This window comes from Protobothrops mucrosquamatus, unplaced genomic scaffold, assembly GCF_001527695.2.
Source record: "Protobothrops mucrosquamatus isolate PMUCROS unplaced genomic scaffold, P.Mucros_1.0 scaffold261, whole genome shotgun sequence".
Lineage (NCBI taxonomy): Eukaryota > Metazoa > Chordata > Lepidosauria > Squamata > Viperidae > Protobothrops > Protobothrops mucrosquamatus.
The window spans coordinates 192,184-208,945 of NW_015386608.1; the positions used below are offsets into that span (position 1 = coordinate 192,184).

General features: G+C 35.9%; 1 protein-coding gene across 1 annotated transcript in view; it reads right to left on the reverse strand.

The window, feature by feature from the left end:
• The window catches only part of KNL1 (kinetochore scaffold 1), a 32,447-nt gene that overhangs the window by 11,944 nt on the left and 3,741 nt on the right, over positions 1-16,762 (reverse strand). Inside the window, exons 4-13 of the mRNA XM_029283881.1 lie at positions 15,843-15,904; positions 15,195-15,241; positions 14,417-14,473; positions 13,206-13,255; positions 7,640-12,235; positions 4,138-4,285; positions 2,172-2,239; positions 1,792-1,890; positions 1,318-1,433; positions 382-472 (exon numbers count right to left, since the gene is read on the reverse strand). Coding sequence (XP_029139714.1) covers positions 382-472; positions 1,318-1,433; positions 1,792-1,890; positions 2,172-2,239; positions 4,138-4,285; positions 7,640-12,235; positions 13,206-13,255; positions 14,417-14,473; positions 15,195-15,241; positions 15,843-15,904 — 5,334 coding nt within the window. The remainder of the gene's footprint in view (positions 1-381; positions 473-1,317; positions 1,434-1,791; positions 1,891-2,171; positions 2,240-4,137; positions 4,286-7,639; positions 12,236-13,205; positions 13,256-14,416; positions 14,474-15,194; positions 15,242-15,842; positions 15,905-16,762) is intronic.

Below are 16,762 nucleotides of genomic sequence, written 5' to 3' on the forward strand. Positions count from 1 at the left end.
TTTTACTTATTCATCTATTTTAATTATTTAAAATTTATACTCCCAAAGAGAGAAAGAGCCTCATCTTTTTAATGCTCTAACAAGCTTACTGAAAATAAAATGTCTTGACATATTTTAACTTTTTATTTAAAGTTATTCAATCTAAAATAATAGTCCATTATCTATTAAGATTGAGCATATAGTAACTATCTGTACATTATATTTTTTTATACTTTCATTTATACACTTTTTCATTTATATAGAATATTTCTTTAAGTGAGCATATATAAGCAATTACCATACAAAATGCCACAGAAAAACAGCCAAATATTCATAAATTAAGATAACTTATTGACATTTCTCAGTAGTTACAATTAAGCATAACAAGTCAGTTGTCTATACCTCTTCATTTGAACAAGTTTTCATTACTTCCCAAAAACTTTTATTCATATTCATCAGAAGTTTATCTTGGTCAGCTGCATGAAGTTTTAATCTGAAAAAACAAACAAAAACAAACAACAAATGTCTGTACTAGTCTGCTGATAGAAAGCAGAAATACCTTGGCTGGGATCCAGTAAAACAAAGGGTGGCTGTACCAGCTTTTCCTGTGACGGTGTTCAACTTTGGGAATATCTATTAACTAATAGCCTATTTAATCTATAGTTTATAGTTTATTTGGATCTCTCAACTTTGTGTCACACGGATCTGCTGGCTTGCACTCATAATGTTTAATGATAATTACCTCTATTTTCACTCACTTCTGCTTTAACTGCATGTCTAAATGCAAAAAAACTGTAGAACTATTCACAGAACCAGGATGAACATTAATAGACATATTACATTACTCTTGTAGTCAACTCTAATCTTGAGGATTTCTATAAATCCCTCTTTACTGGATATCTTCTATACAGCAGGGTTTTAGGGGACAGCATGTTTGTGATTTTTTTTTAAATGTCTGGTATCTGCATTATAATTGTTTGATTTTTCTCAGGGATTTTGTCTAATGCCATAGTGCAATCGCCCCCAACCTTTTGGGCACCAGAGAGAGGTTGTTCTGTGGACCGGAGGGGGCATGGTTTCACATGCTGCCTGCATCCCACAGATGGTCAATCCAAAATGAATAGAAGTAGAACTTTATTTGTGTCCAGAACAACACAGTTTCCATTTTATGCACAGCTTTACTTTGTAATCTTTTAAAGAAGTTTTTTAAGAATTTCTGAAAGAATTACAATGCACGCATTAAAGTGGTCAACTGATATCAGTAATGTTGCAATTCATATCAAGTTTCAAGTAAATGTTAATACAAATAAGGTCTGAAAAAAATTGGAAGTATCTTACTCTTCTATTATCTTGTGAAGAGTTTGACAATCTTCCTTATAAACCTGTAATTTCGGATGATAGATGAAGTGGCTGAGAATCTCATCTTCTGGGATAGATGATGTGTTGACTGTGTGCTATAGAGGGGGAAAAACATGTATTCCTTAAGAAGGAATCTAATTAGAATTAGAATTTTTCTGTTTAGAATTGAGAAAACAAATATGCGCAAAATTGAACTGGAAGCAATACTAATTGCTTCTTTCTTAGTACAGCAATTCCAAAGAGGCCAAATTTGCATAAAACTAAATTAAACTTTGGCTGAACTGAATGTTAAAAAAGATGTTTATAATGGCTGAATGAGACCTATAAAGTCCAATAGGGATACTGATGAATCTTAGATAATCTAACATAAAGCACTAGGCTTGTTTCAATAATTAAAACCAAATACCTATTCATATCACAACATAGTGGCTAGGACCTTTTACACATACACACCTTGAGCGGAAGTTGACTTTGGCGAGGCATCTGTATTAAAACATGGACTTGGAGAAGTGTGAAAAATTCACGAACTGTGATGGTACCTTCCAGCAATTTCTAAAATGGAAACATTTAAGCATAAACGTTAGTTGGGAGTCACAAGAATTTTATTATATTTTTTAATATACTCATTAAGTTATAATCAAAATTTAAGAATAAAAATAAATTTAGTATATTAAAGCATTATCTAAGATAATGAATCAACAGACACAATTTCAGCAAAACAGCAGAAATAAAATCTAGTTAATAAAACATTATAAAAAATCTGCTAGATTACAAGAACATTCATTATATATCATTATATGTTTTGAAAGAAAAAGGTATAATTTAATATATACCTCTTGCAAATTTTGTTCACAAATACTGTCCATGAGAAGCTGAGTCTCCAGTTCACTGTTCTTTTGAACTGGAAGAAAAAAAAATAGGTGAGAGAAGTGAGAAAAATATCCCACATAAAGTTATATCAGTAACAATCAACATTGATTTACAGCCTAAATCATTTTTATTTTTACTTTATTTGGCATAAAGTTTTGATTTTTTCCTCATTTAATATTCTAATAATCTTTGAGATGAATGAGAAGAAACACCTTATTTGTAGGACATGATATAAATAATATAGTGAGGGTGAAGAAATAATTCTACAGAAGTATTTAAATTTAAAGTAATCTAGCTTCTCACCCTGTGTTTCTAAAAAACACAACTGCCAACTTATGGCAGTGATAGTAAACTTTTTTTTTTATCACCAGTCTGCATTCTTTTCTGTATCCTGCCCAGAGGCCACAGTGGGCATGGCCAGTGATGTCATGACAGCCCCAGAAGAGGCAGACCCAACCAATCTTCCCGGTTTTAAGAATAAAATTAACCCTTAAGCCTTTTCAGTTCTCTTCTCAAATTCTTCAAAACTCGGTCTGAATAATTCAGTCCCACCCACTTAAGAAAACACAATAATCAGTTTGCCCACCCAGATTCATGGAATCAGAGGGACTAATACTATATTATCAAAAATATGATATGGATTAATAGAAAAGATATAGACTTGCTAGAGAGAATGTGGTTTGGGTTCAAGGGTAAGGCAATTTTTAAAAAGTTAATAATGCATTCTCTTCCTCTACTTTTTGACTGTCTGTGTCCATCCTCACTATTGGTATCTCCAATAAGATCCCTTGAAAAATGATGTGCCACAAACACTTTCCTTGTTCCCCTGCTAGGCTTCAATTAAAAAAAAATACAGTTTATTACCTGCAGTGCTTTATTTGGAACTGTATCTATTTGGAGGGTATGGAGTATCTTATATGGCAATCAATGTTCTGAAACTGGCATGACAAGTACAGCAGTAATTTTATGAACGAGCAGGATCACAGTAGCTACTTTGCAGCAAAATTTCACATATAGCGGAATTGTCTATCTAGTACAGGGCTTTTCAACCTTTTCACCCATTGTACCACTTTTAGGATATGGCAATATCCGAGTACCACCAGTCGCCTAGCAAGGTGTCAAAAACTTGATGACCAAAAAAAAAAAAAAAGGGAAAAGGTGATAAAGTACAGGTAGTCCTCGACTTACAACAGTTTGCTTAGTGACTGTTCGAAGTTACAATAGCACTGAAAAAAGTGTCCCCCAAGCCACAGCCGAGCAAGACACCTGCCGGCCCGCCTGGCGGCACTCTTCCTCCTGTCCGAGGTTTTCATTGTTGTGAGCATTTCTGTTGAGAATTGGCAGTGGGAGTGGGGTGAGGGGGTGTTTGGTTTTTATTCCCCCTGTCTGCTGGGTGGTTGCAGCAGGTTTTGGTCACTTCACATGACCCTGGGACACTGTGACCGTCATAAATATGAATCAGTTGCCAAGCATCTGAACGTAAATCACAAGACCCTGAAGATGCTGCAACATTCCAGCTGATTGGCGCTTCTTCAGGGCTCAGCAGAAGCACCAGGATCAGCAATGAGGTCCAGCTGGAGCCTGGCTCTGATCCTGGCACTTCCACTGAGCCCTGACAGCCCTGCAGCTCCAGCCATCTCTCGCTCAGGCTTGTGTGGTGCTGCCACGGGTTCAGCTCATTCCCTTCCCCCGCTATCATTTTTCTAGGGTGCTCACGTACCACCTGTCAGGTGCCAATGTACCACAGGTGGTACCCGTACCACTGGTTGAAAAGCCCTGATCTAGTAGATAAGCTGCCTCTGAAATAAGCCCAAATACCTTCTGCCATCTGAATGAGAAACTTCCATGGCATATACAATACTGCAAAATGGCTCTACAGTATTTCAGTCTGTTATCCAAGTCATTAGTTTGGTTAGAAAGAAATCTTACCATTGCAATCTGTATCAGCCTTAAATGAATCAAAAAGGTTGTTCTTGCTGCTTTGTCTCTTTTCCAGTTTTGTGGCCATCACTTCTGAAACATACTTATTTTCATCAGTTTCTGTGTTGTTATGAGGCACCACTGTGCTATGAAGGGTCTAAAATTAAAATAGTTATTATTCATAAAGTATCAAATCACAATATTACAAATACTTTAAAGGTTGGATTTTTTGCTATATATCATCATATAAAGCAATACCCTTGCCGTGGAAATACATTATGTATACAGTTGTTTGAAATACAGGGATTAGTTAGGTTTCCTATGTTATTTTTCTCACTAGAGGAAAATAAACTGCCTGTTCATTACATTATAATGGAGTTTTAAAATATACTGCATATCAATTGAAGTGATATACTGGTAGTCCTCGAGTTAAAACCATAATGGAACCTGCCTATTACAGTTGGGATACACGTTAACTCAAGTTATGATCAGCCGTCCCTGCTCTTCCCAGTGCAATTGTTAAATGAATGTGTGGGTTGCTAAGTGGAGCAAGGGGTGCCTCAGAGGTGGAGGAGATGCTGGGAGGCCTAGTGCCTTGGGCCTTCGCCACCCTCTGAGATACTCAGTGCTCTACCTCTTAGGCAGTGGTGGGATTCAAATAACTGAACAACCGATTCTCTGCATGGACGCCGCTTTTTTTTTATATATATATAACAAATTTTATTGGTTTTTTAACTTTTACAACAAAAGTGCTCGAGACACACCGTGGTGATGGGATAGTCAAACATCCAAAAACGAAATCATATATGAATAACTCAAGTAAATACATTAAATATTCCCTATTTCCCTCAAATAGTATGATATATAAGCGTGTTTTTAGACATGATATCTATCTGGATGAGATTTGAATTCTTCCTAACGGACTGAAATGATTTAATGTTTTGTATTATTTTGTTTCCTATAGAGATAGATTGAATGATGGATTGTATATGTATAGGGTAGAGTAATATTTTATTTTAATTAGGATAACTATTTTGTAGTGGAAGAAGATAAAATTAATGACTCATGAGATTAAGAACTAGAATACATTTGGAAGGGGTACCCAAAGTGATAATATGCTTATTTAAGATTAAATTGGACTATGGTAACTAAATTAACAAAGTTTGAAAACAGGATTAGGATTTATAGAAATCTAATGTAGAAATGGATTATTTTAAATATATCATACTATCTGACGCCGCTTCTGAAAGTCCGTTCTGGGCCTGGGCTTCTGAGGCTCAGAATGGACTTGCAGAAGTGGCATCCATGCACTTCCAGCCGTCCTTTCTGGGCTTTGCGAAAAAGGGCAAGGGCTTCAGTCGATTCGCCAAAATCAACAAAAAATTAGCTGCCGGTTCTGCCGAACCGTTGCGAAGCAGTTGAATCCCACCACTGCCCTTAGGGTTTCACATGCTCCTCCCTCACCTCAGTTACTGATCATTATCTTTTAACACAGACCTCCTTCTGGAAGCATAGTTGCAATGGGAATGAAAGCAAGATGCTCTCCTACACCACAGGGCTGCGGCCTGGAAACAAGTGCCATTTTCAGAGTAATCATAATGACTTATGGACCCTTCAAACTGATGGTTGCTTCTAGAAGAGGAGGAGGAATGTGGCCTAGGACAGTGGTGGCGAACCTATGGCACGTGTGCCAGAGGCGGCACTTGGAGCCCTCTGTGGGCATGCGCTCCATCGCCCCAGCCCTGCCTCCCCCTGCGCCCCCCCTCACCAGCAGCCCCCCCTGAGGAGAGTCACCCCCAGGCACGGCCTGCACGGAGCAGCACAGCCAAGAACATGGCAGTCGGGCAGCAGGGACAAGACTCCGCCCTCATGCCCCGTCATGCGCAGATGATGCTGGGTGTGGCTGCCATGGTGCTGCAGGGCCGCCTGGGCAATCTGCAGTGGGCTGTGGAGGCAGTGGGTGGCCCTGCTGGCGGGTGGGGCGGGGGCAGGGATGGAGCGGGGACCTGGGGGGGGCAGGGTGGTTTTGGGGCACTCGGTCTCTAAAAGGTTTGCCATCACTAACCTAGGAGCTAGCAAGAAACAATAGGGAAGGAAAACATTTAGCTCTCCTGCCTTTCCTGATTCTGCTGCTGCCCTTTTTTTCTGCAGAGGTGCCCCTGCCTTTCAGGGGCAAAACAAGGACCAGTTCCCTAGCTTTTCAGAGCTTTCTTTTCTGATTGGCTGGCCATCGGTAGATACAAACTCTCTCCTGGCTCTTGCTACATTTTGGGAAAGCTGCAAAGGCAGCAGCTTCTGGACAAGTTTCTCAAAACCTTTCCCTTGCTTTAACCGCATCTCTCCCCAAGAAAGCCCCATTTTTTTTCAATAAATAAAAAAAAAGCTGGGAGGGACAGACTTGTTGATCTTTCTCCCCCCCCATTAGGTGCTAAAACAAAACTCTCTGCTTCTGCCCTTCAATCTCTACCCCTTTTAAAAAACCTCATTTGCTAAATTATTGCATGTCTGGAAAGAGGGTGAAAAACAAATCTGACTCCAGGAAAGCAGGCAAGCAAGCAAAGAAAATCTTTCTGCAGCGTTCAGGGATCTGAAGAAAAAGCTGGAAAATGAAAGTGGCTGAAGCAGAAACATGTAGCAAATGGCCCCGGCAGGAGCTGGATCCTAAAGAGGGGTTAGATAGGTAGCAAAATGCTTGGAAAGATTTTCTTTGCTTGCCCCATGATGACAGATGATCTCACCCTGAAGTTTCCTGTAAGATGTCAAACAGGAGTGGAGAGAGTACAAGGCCCTGCAGAGCAGAGCTGATCCCAATCAAAGTTGCCTGGAATCAGCCGTGTAGGAAGAAAACCAGCAAAATACAGGGCCACCCACTCCTAGCCATGTAGTCTTTCTTACCTATAAAACCTACACTTAACTTGAGTACTCATAGGTTGCTTCCTTTAGAAAATGCTTTATTTAAATAGCTTTATTAAAAAGCTATTTAATAAAAATTTAACTCAGCTATGACTTAATATAAACATGTCAAAATGAATAGTACTCAGCCAAAAATATGATCACTCCTTACAACCCTAGCAATGTTTCTTAATTATATTTAGCATAACAGAAAACTAGTGAAAGAAAAAAGAAAAAAAAACACTTCTGATTAGCCTTTAAAAGCTACTTTTTTAATCATCTAAATTTCTCCACAATAAAAAATCATTTTCTTCTAACATACAGACAGCTTTATGTATGGGTCAGAGGTTAAAGCAAAGTTTAAAGATTATACATCTTTAGTTTAAAATTATACGTCTTTTAAAAAGTTATATAACCTATTCATTATCACCATTTTTGTTAAGAGCACTTTATCCTCAAGGTACAGGTGCCAGCATTACAAGTGAAATAATGTTTTCCAGTATTACCTAGCTAATTTGTAAGTACTGCCGATTTTCTTTAAAATAAAATCCTATTGCTGGGTAACTATTTTTTAATCCAGACTTGCAATAACCCACCAAAATAGTAAACTTTTACCAACCTCCTTTTGTTCTGCGATATCATTCCAGTCCATGTCTTTCTTGAACTTTTTTTCTTTTTGAATGTCCTCATTTTCTTGATTTCTAGCTCTCTTTAATTTTTGGTTAGTTTCAAACATTTCATTATTAACAGTTATTTTTTCATTTATCTCTTCAGGACATTTTTCTGGCACTTCATGACATAAAGATTCATTAGAATCCATTTCCTCTGCATATGAAGGAAGCAGTTCTTCATCTATGTAAAAAGAAGTCAGTTTCTGGGTTGTTTTTTCTGAGGAACTCTTTGTAAGTAAAGAGACTTCGGAATCTTGAATTTCTGAGTTTTTATCCAGCTTGGCAGCCGTAGCTTCTATGTTGGAAAGTGCAGATTTTCTTTTATTTGGTAATTTAGGTGGGAAGATAGCCAAGGGTATTATTCTTATTTTACTGTTATCTGTATTTAAAGGTACATTAAGAGGCATACCCTCAGTAGAACTTGTATTTATCCCTGCTTTAGAAGCCATTGCATTGGATTCAGTTCTTCTGTCTTCTTTCAACGTCAAGGAGCAATCTGGCTTCATTATCAGCTTGGGCAATTCTTCACTAAAACTGGACACAGCATCACAAGAGAACAGAACAAGTTCTGGTTTCTTCTCGGCATCTTGTAACTTTGGACAATTGCTGATAACACTAGATCCTTTCTTTAAAATGACCGGCTCTTCCACTGGAAGTATATTTATGGGACTGGATTTCACGTCGTTATGTTGATCTTTTGAAAAGCTTCCCCATTCAGGTTTCTTTCTGATTCTGTCATCATGTGGAAGAACATCCATTGCTTTTATAGTAGTATCATCCAATTGTCTTGACTGAGATGATTTTTTAAGGTCATCTTTTTCCATTTTGCTTCTCTCTAACAGGTTTTTCTCTCTGTTTAAATCGAGGACAATTTCATCAGATGCGATTGGCACTAGTGAGGACTTTTGGATAGGAAATATAGTTTTGTTCTTCGTATTTGAATCTATATTTGATACCATTTCCTTCGTATGATTATTAATTTCAGTTGTGCAAGACTCTCGTTGTCTCTCTTTAGTATCCAAAATGTTCTGCTGTACTTGGACAATGGACTTTTCAGATGTAGTTTTGTCAATATTTAATTTATTTTCACAATCAGGTATTGAAGCAGAGAATTCCGCATTAGATATAGCAAGGGAATGTAACTCACATTCATTTCTATCAGTCCTAAACATCCTTTCGATTCCTGTTGCAGAGTTGCTAGTTACCTCCATGTTCCCATCATCTGAAAAGGCAGCTGTTTTCTCTTTTGACATTCTGGAGGTGCTTGGTATCTGTTTTTCAACAGGCAGCACATAGCAATTATGTTCCTTGTTGGTAATTGTGTGTTTTTTTATAAATTCCAGATCATTTGTCTTTTCCTCGTGATTCTGTTCCATATTCTTTTCTAGCATCTCTTTCTTAAATTCCTGCAGATTCCCACAACTTATAGTATCAGAGTGCAAGCTAGTAGCTTCTATGCCATCCTGATAAGATGTGGATGCATTAGTCTCATTGAAAGGAAAAAGTTGCTTAGTTTGGCTAGACACCTGGCAATATTCAATTGTTTTGTTATCAAACAATACTGTGTGCATATTAGTACTTACTGGTTCATTAGCTGTTTGATTTGAAGAGAACTCCCATTCAGCATTCTTTTCTGGTTCAGTCTTATTCTTATGAAAATTTTCTTCAGGATTTTTAGCAAATGTAGGAAATCCTGCAGTACCCATATTATCCTGAACAGATATTTGCAGAGTCTTTTTGTTATGGAAGACATCATCATGGTTAACTAACACCGTGTGGCATTTTGTAATCTCCATTTCATTATGTTGTTGTGCAAAAACACTAGTATTAACTGGGTTTACTAAGGTAGACTCACAGTTTAGATTTCTTTTCTGTGGCAAAGGTTTTAGACTATTTTTGAAAATTTCAGCTGATAAAGATTTTGTCATTTCCATATCATTATTGCTCATAATCATGTTTTCTGCAGGAACAAAACTTGAGTATTTACTTATTGTTTCATAATTATTTTGTACAGACACACTGGTTTCATTTGCACAATCTAAAAACAATTTCTGAGGGGCCGTCTTGGCTTGTTGGATATCATAGTTTACTGCTACTGTATGACTTCTTGTCATTTCCATCTCATTTTCATCCAGCAAACACACATCAGTTCCTTCCTTGGCAGATTTCACTAGAATTGCTTTGCCATTTTCTTTGTTTTTTAACTGCAAAGTCTCAAAGCCAGTATCTTCGATAGATGTCATAGTCACTGGTTTAGTGATTTCCATGTCGTTATTATGCACAAACATTAGAGTTTTATCTGCAGGAACAAAAGACATGCTTTTATTTACTGCTATATTATTTGATCTATTAATGTTGGTATTCTCTTCAGAAGATGAAGTTTGTTCTTGAGTTCTTTCTACTGCCTCTGTGAGGCTCTTCCTAAACTCTAGTTTACTGTTTGCAATCAAAGGAAATGCAACAGAAGTATCACTATCTGATTCAATTCTTTTCCTTCCAGTTCCTGCATTCTGCTTTGGCACATTAAGAAAGTCAGGTATACTTCTAAGAGTTTCACTTGCCATAGGATTAGTTATTTCCACATCATTATTTAATGTAGATAGCAGAGTTTTATTTGAAGGTACAATTGATAGAACAGGCCTATCTTCTGAATAGGTGACAGCATCATGGTTTAACGCTACTGTGTAGCTTCTAGTAATGTCCATTTCATTCCCGTCACTGAGGGAAAACACAATAGTCCTATCTTGGCTTGATTTAGTTCTACCAGATGTATTTTGCTTTTGCATAATCTGGGAACCAGAATTTTTGAGATACTGACTTATTATGCATGTTACAGGTTTAGTTTCATCCATATCGTTATATATATTAGTAGTTTTGTCTCCAGATTCTAAGGGAAACACTTCAGTGGGTCTGTAATTCTGCTGCATGTTGAAATTTACTGGCACCGTACAGCTCTTGGTAATCTCCATTTCATTGTCTTCACTCAGTGGCAATGCCATAAACTTATCAGAATCTGAATCAGTTATGCTTTTCCTACTAGCACCTGTCAACTGCTGTGGTATATCCCGGAATGCAACAGGCTTCAGAGAATTATGTCTTAAGGATTCTGCAGCTTTACTTATTTCCATATTCTTACTGAAAGTGAAGGTATTTTCATGTTCAGGTATTAAAGATACTACATTGCTTGAAAGCCCAACTGTTGTGTTAATTGTACCATCTCCTACTGCTGAGTTAGTCCATTTAGTGATACCACTAGTAGCATATGGCATTAATGGAGTCTCTATCTGCTTTTTAAAACTCTTGGAAACTTGACTTGTATTTATGTTTTTTACAGAGCTAAGATTTACTCTTTGGTTTAAAAGCTCCATGTTACCATGATCGTTTTCCTGATCTGCAGCAGTCATCTTACTGACTGAGTTAGAAGGGTGCATACTGTTTACATAAGAATTCATGGAAACATGATTTTTTGTAATGTCCATATCAATCTCTCTAAAATTAGTTCTGTCCATTAGCTCGAAAACTTCATTTCTCTGTTTTTGAACTAAGCCATGAACAGGGCTATCTGTTCCTTTAGAATGTACTTCCCAGATTAAACCTGTACAATTCTTGGTCATTTCCATATCTTCAGAGAAATTAGTTTTATCACCATAAAGAACAGGTAGAGAAGTAACAGAAGAAAGGCACATGGGTTCTGTAATAGTTCCAAAACTACTTTGTGAGGGTGGGGTGTTCCTGCTAGTTATCTTGATTGCAGAATTGTGGTTAATGTTTGCTTCCTTGTTATTTATATTTATTTCATTGGGATACCTATTTGTCTTTTGCTGAATACCAAGCTGATAATTTGAAGTCCTTAGTGTACAGCTAACTGTGCTATGAGTCACCCAATTATCCTTTCCAAGATTCTGCTGTTGATTTATCATGCTACTTGTGCTAGTTCCAGATGGCAATAGTCTTTCTGTATTGGCAGTAATTGCATCCATTCTTTCAGCACATTCTAGTTGCTTTGGAGCAGAAAAAAAGAATTTTTCAATAGATAGAGCAGAGGTTTCACCGTGTTGCCTACTATCATCAAGTCCTCCAAAGACAGTAGTCATGTTGCAATTTTCTGTTTGCAAATGAGAACGTGCAGTTTGTTTGGAAGAATAAGTATTTCTTTCTAAAGCTGCTTCACCTGAAGGGATAATCTCATTACAGGGGGTTGAAAATAATTTAGTGGACCTTAAACTTTCCAAAAAGTCTCCTAAATTAATTTTGTGTGTCTTTTCAGTATTTGTCTTCTGCTGAGATAAATTGCTTTCATTCATTTTTACAGGGCTATATGAGAAGCAGGTTTCAGTAACTTGTGAAGCTTTTTTTCCAGGCTTTATCTCAGACAAAAATGATTCAAAATTTATTTTCTTGGGTTTGTCAGTTTCTTGGCAGACTTTGGTGTCGTGGGTAATCAAGACTGTGTGACCAGATGTCATATCCATTTCATTTTGTTCTGAAAAAATCTGTGTTCTATCCATAATGTTCAATTCTTGGATAGGGTTGGCATCAAGACACTATAAAAAAGAAGAAATTGCTGACATTTTAACTACTAATTATATTTAAGCTATGTTTTACAAACCTATGTTATACTGAAAACCAACGCTCAGTTCTTTCTATAAACGAATTAAAATCTTTCTATAAACAAATACACTACTTATTTTAAATTCATCTTTTGAATTTCATAAAAATGGCAATGGTTTGACAATTTTGGGCTCAAATGTGATTGCTTTTAACTGAAAACTGTTACAAAAAAGAAAGAACTCTGAATTTTGAAACTAAGCAATTATTATCTGCAATAAATGAAGGGGAGATAAAAAAAAGGAGGCATCTGCAGAAGAGTTCAGATCAATTACATATATTTATGTATCAATTATGTCTCAAGTTTCAAAGAAAAGATAGTTTTAATAAGTACTCGGGGCATCACAAATTCCAAATGCTCTCAACAGTCATTCTTATAAAATTATTTTAAAGAAAGGAGAAAATCTTCAAGATATGTTTACTGGCAGAATCATGTTTAAATACATTACATGAAGGCAGAAAAATGAAGAGAAAGTTTGAGGACTTGTATGTCAAGAATATAAACTGAAAAATATGGAATTAAAAATCAGTGTGGAATCTAAATCAGAACAAACATTGAAAATGTTTAAATTTGAATTTCTCTTATGTATAAACAGACATTGTAATTTGCAAGCCAAAGTTCTCCAGTTAAATCTTTTGTTCAAGCAATTTGAATGAAATAAACTATCATCCATTTAAATAATTGCTTAAAGTATTATTTGAGTTGCTGCCAAAATAAGCAACTATGAAAGGAATGTTGACAGGGTAGTTATCCTTCAACTCATGGAATTACTGGAAGCAGCATTAGCTTCTTTTGGAAAACTTCTAGTGATGTTTATAGGTGTTTTTAATCATCCCAATAAATCTTATTGTAATATATTAAATTGATATGATAGATTACAAAGATTAAAAATAGGTGTATTTTACCTCCATTTGTTGCAAAGTGTGGATAGGAGCATGAAGTAAAGTGTTCATCCCTTTGAGGAAGAAAATAGGATTAAATCCTTCTGGTTAGCATTTTGACATGTCACATACTTTTTATATATATAAAATCAATCTATTCTCTGCCCTAACCTAATGCTAGCAAAAGATTAAATTTTCTAGATGCAAGAAATTTCTTCATAGTATCCATCTTGTATCCCATTTGGTTTCCATTCTACTTTCTACTGTTCAAGCAGCGGTGCCCATTACAAGCCACAATGATATATCCATAATCAGACAAAATATATAATTATTTGATTTTTTAAATTTTATCCTGCCTTTATTATTGTTTATAAATAATTCAAGGTAGCAAACATACCTAATGCTCCTTCCTATTCCAATTTTCCTGCGAGGTGGTTTGGGCTGAGAGTAGTGGCCCAAAGTCACCAAGCCTGTTTTTCATGTCTAAGGCAGGACTAAAACTCATGATGTCCGAGATAAATATGTAAGTTGTGTCAGTTGCATGATTTAACAAACTTTTTTTGTTCACCCTGCAAATGACCATGCCCTCAAGTCTTATTTTTCACTTGCACCTTCATATAGGGTTACATTCTTCCCTATATGAGGATCCTTGGTGACGTAATTGTAAGAATGCAGTGTTGCGAGCTAACTCTGCCCACCTACTGCCAGAAGTTCGATCCTGACTGGCTCAAGGTTGACTCAGCCTTCCAAACTTCTAAGATAGGTAAAATGAGGACCTAGATTGTTGGGGGCAATATGCTAACATTGTAAATTGCTCAGAGAATGCTGTAAAGCACTATGGAGCAGTATATAAGTCTAAGTGCTATTGCTATTGCTAATACATTGCCTAATACTGCCCCTTGATTTAGCTCTTTTTTCTATACAATTTGTTCTGCCATTTTTTTTATATATATTCAATTTATCTGCAATTCAGAAAATTGGCAGTTTTCTTCATTTTCTCAGAAATGAGTTACTACAATATATTGATTTTAACATCCTTACCATATAACCATTTGATGTGAGCCTATTAGGATTCAGAAGCTTCTCTGTCACAAATTCAATATATTTCATATTACTGCTTAGCAACGATGTTTTTATGAATCACAGCTATCAATAAAACTTTGAATATTTATTTATTGGGTGGCCATATAAATTGAAATACTTGCACAAATAAAAAGTAATAAAATAAATATTACCAGTTATTTCATACTTGGTAGCTTCTGGTTCTTCATTTCTGGGAAAAAAAAACCCGACTTAAAATTAATTTTTTATTATAAGGCTTCTTAAGCAAAGCAAACAGGAATATAATCTGAAATTGTAAATGCTGGAGTTAATGGATTGTTTCTAAGAAATTTAGCATTTAATAACAAGTTCATGGATATTGTTTAGAACATTGATTTGTCTGAAAACATCTTATTAGTGAAATCCTTCTAGCTCCAATTGCAAATATGGATCCCTTCCTTTAGTCATCAGTTTTAGAATTGTGAACTGGAACACTAATAACATGATAAAGATGAATGCATTAAATGTACTAAACAAACAGTCCTGATATTAGTATGAATGCATACAAAACAGAGTGATGGGGCCATTTTAGAAGAAATTATTTGACATTCTATTTATTCAATAACTTACTCATTTAGCAGATTTTGATTTCTTGCTTCTTTTGAAGGTTCTAAAACAAAACATTGTGAAAAATGACCAAAGTTATAAGAAACATATGTGGTAATCATAGTAATGTAATAGAGCAGTCCCCAACTCCCGGTCCATGGACTGGCGCCGGTCCGCAACATGCTAGAAACCAGGCCTTGCAAACAAGCAGGATGCAGGCAGCACGCAAAACCCCGCCCTCTCCAGTCCACAGAAAAATTTCTCTCCGTGGAAACGGTTCGTGGTGCCCAAAAGCTTGGGGCACGCTGATGTAATACATCTATTTTACCCATATCTACAACTTAAAAATAATTAAAAAGTTCTCACCTGCATGATTTAATTCGACAAAAGTTTGAGGATCATGTGGAAAGACTCTAAAAGCAGTGATAAATTTAGAATATATACTTAGAATATAAATTTAGAAGTAACTATCTTTAACACAACAGTATTTTTATTTCTCGAGAAATACTGACACACAGATCATACACTTTGCTAACATACAAAAAAAAATTTTTTTTCTTGTAGTTAGTCCTGACTTTGAATTAACCTGTACTGTGTTTCAAACCTGGTTCTATTTAGTGCCTGGAAAGTTACTCTTACCAAGCAGTTTCTGGGCATAAACTGGAGACTCTTTGAAAAATGCTGCATCTGTTTTTAACAGATGTACTGCATATCCTAATATACATACTTTATTTCCTTTTGGATTGCTAATATTAAATGAATTGACTTAACTGTCAGCAATTTAACTACATATTATTAAATATCTAGAAATGAAGACAACTTAATCTTATTTAGTACTTAAGAGATTCCTCTTTACTTTCTTTCTTTTGTATTAAATTAAGCAATATTTATATTAAAACAATTGAAACATCTCAGTATTACTTCTTGAATAATATTCTGTAGCCTCTATATCATATATTGTTTTTTATATTCAGGAATGCATTTATATTTGAAGTGCTTTTTCAACACACTCACCTTATGGTCTCTGCAAAACTCACCCGCCTGGAATTTTTCTGACGTTTGTCAACATTGCATTCCTGTACATGCAAAACAAATTAAATTCAAAGGCAAATTCTCTTTTGACTAGAACATCCGAAATGGGTAAGGTGACTTATAACTTACTGCCTATATCTGAACAAACTTTAAGGGATAGGTGTATCTATGATATTTAATCACAGGTAAACATGGAACAAAAACCATGAACATGATTTGATTTCCTCTCAGTCTTGGCGATGCAGCACAATTCTACAGTAATAGAATTGATTCTCAAGTGAGAGCCCTGATAAGCAATATATTTTAAAATTGTCTTGGCATGGATGTGCTGTGTTTGCAGTACTGTTCAGCAGGAATGGACAGAACACTATGTTCAAGATGTAGAATGTTTAATTTTTATTCCATAACACACTGTTCTGACTATTCTGGGAGTGGCCTGTAATTTTCTAGAAGCACATCTTCCAAAACTGGAAATGATTCACTGTGTTCTAGATGTGATTCGAGTCTGAAATAAGCCAAAAAATTATATGTTCTCCCAGTTTGGCACTTTTCAGGAGAAAAATTGAATTTTCTATAGCACTAGAACAGAGTTTTACAGATAATTGCAATCAAGGTACATGCTTAAGGTCCATGGTCTGTGATAGAATACAATCCCAGTTACATTATGGAATAACATGGTATAATATTATTATTTTTTTATTATTTATTATTTATTTGATTTGTATCCCGCCCTTCTCCTTACCGGACTCAGGGCGGCTGACAGCCTTATAAAACCAATATTACAATAAATACCAATTTAAAACCAGATTAAAAGGAAATATTTGCAATGGCCTAATAATTAAAATTTCCCTTAAAAACCCCACTAAAATTCCCTAGGCCAATCCCGCTTGTTGGAAAAGCCA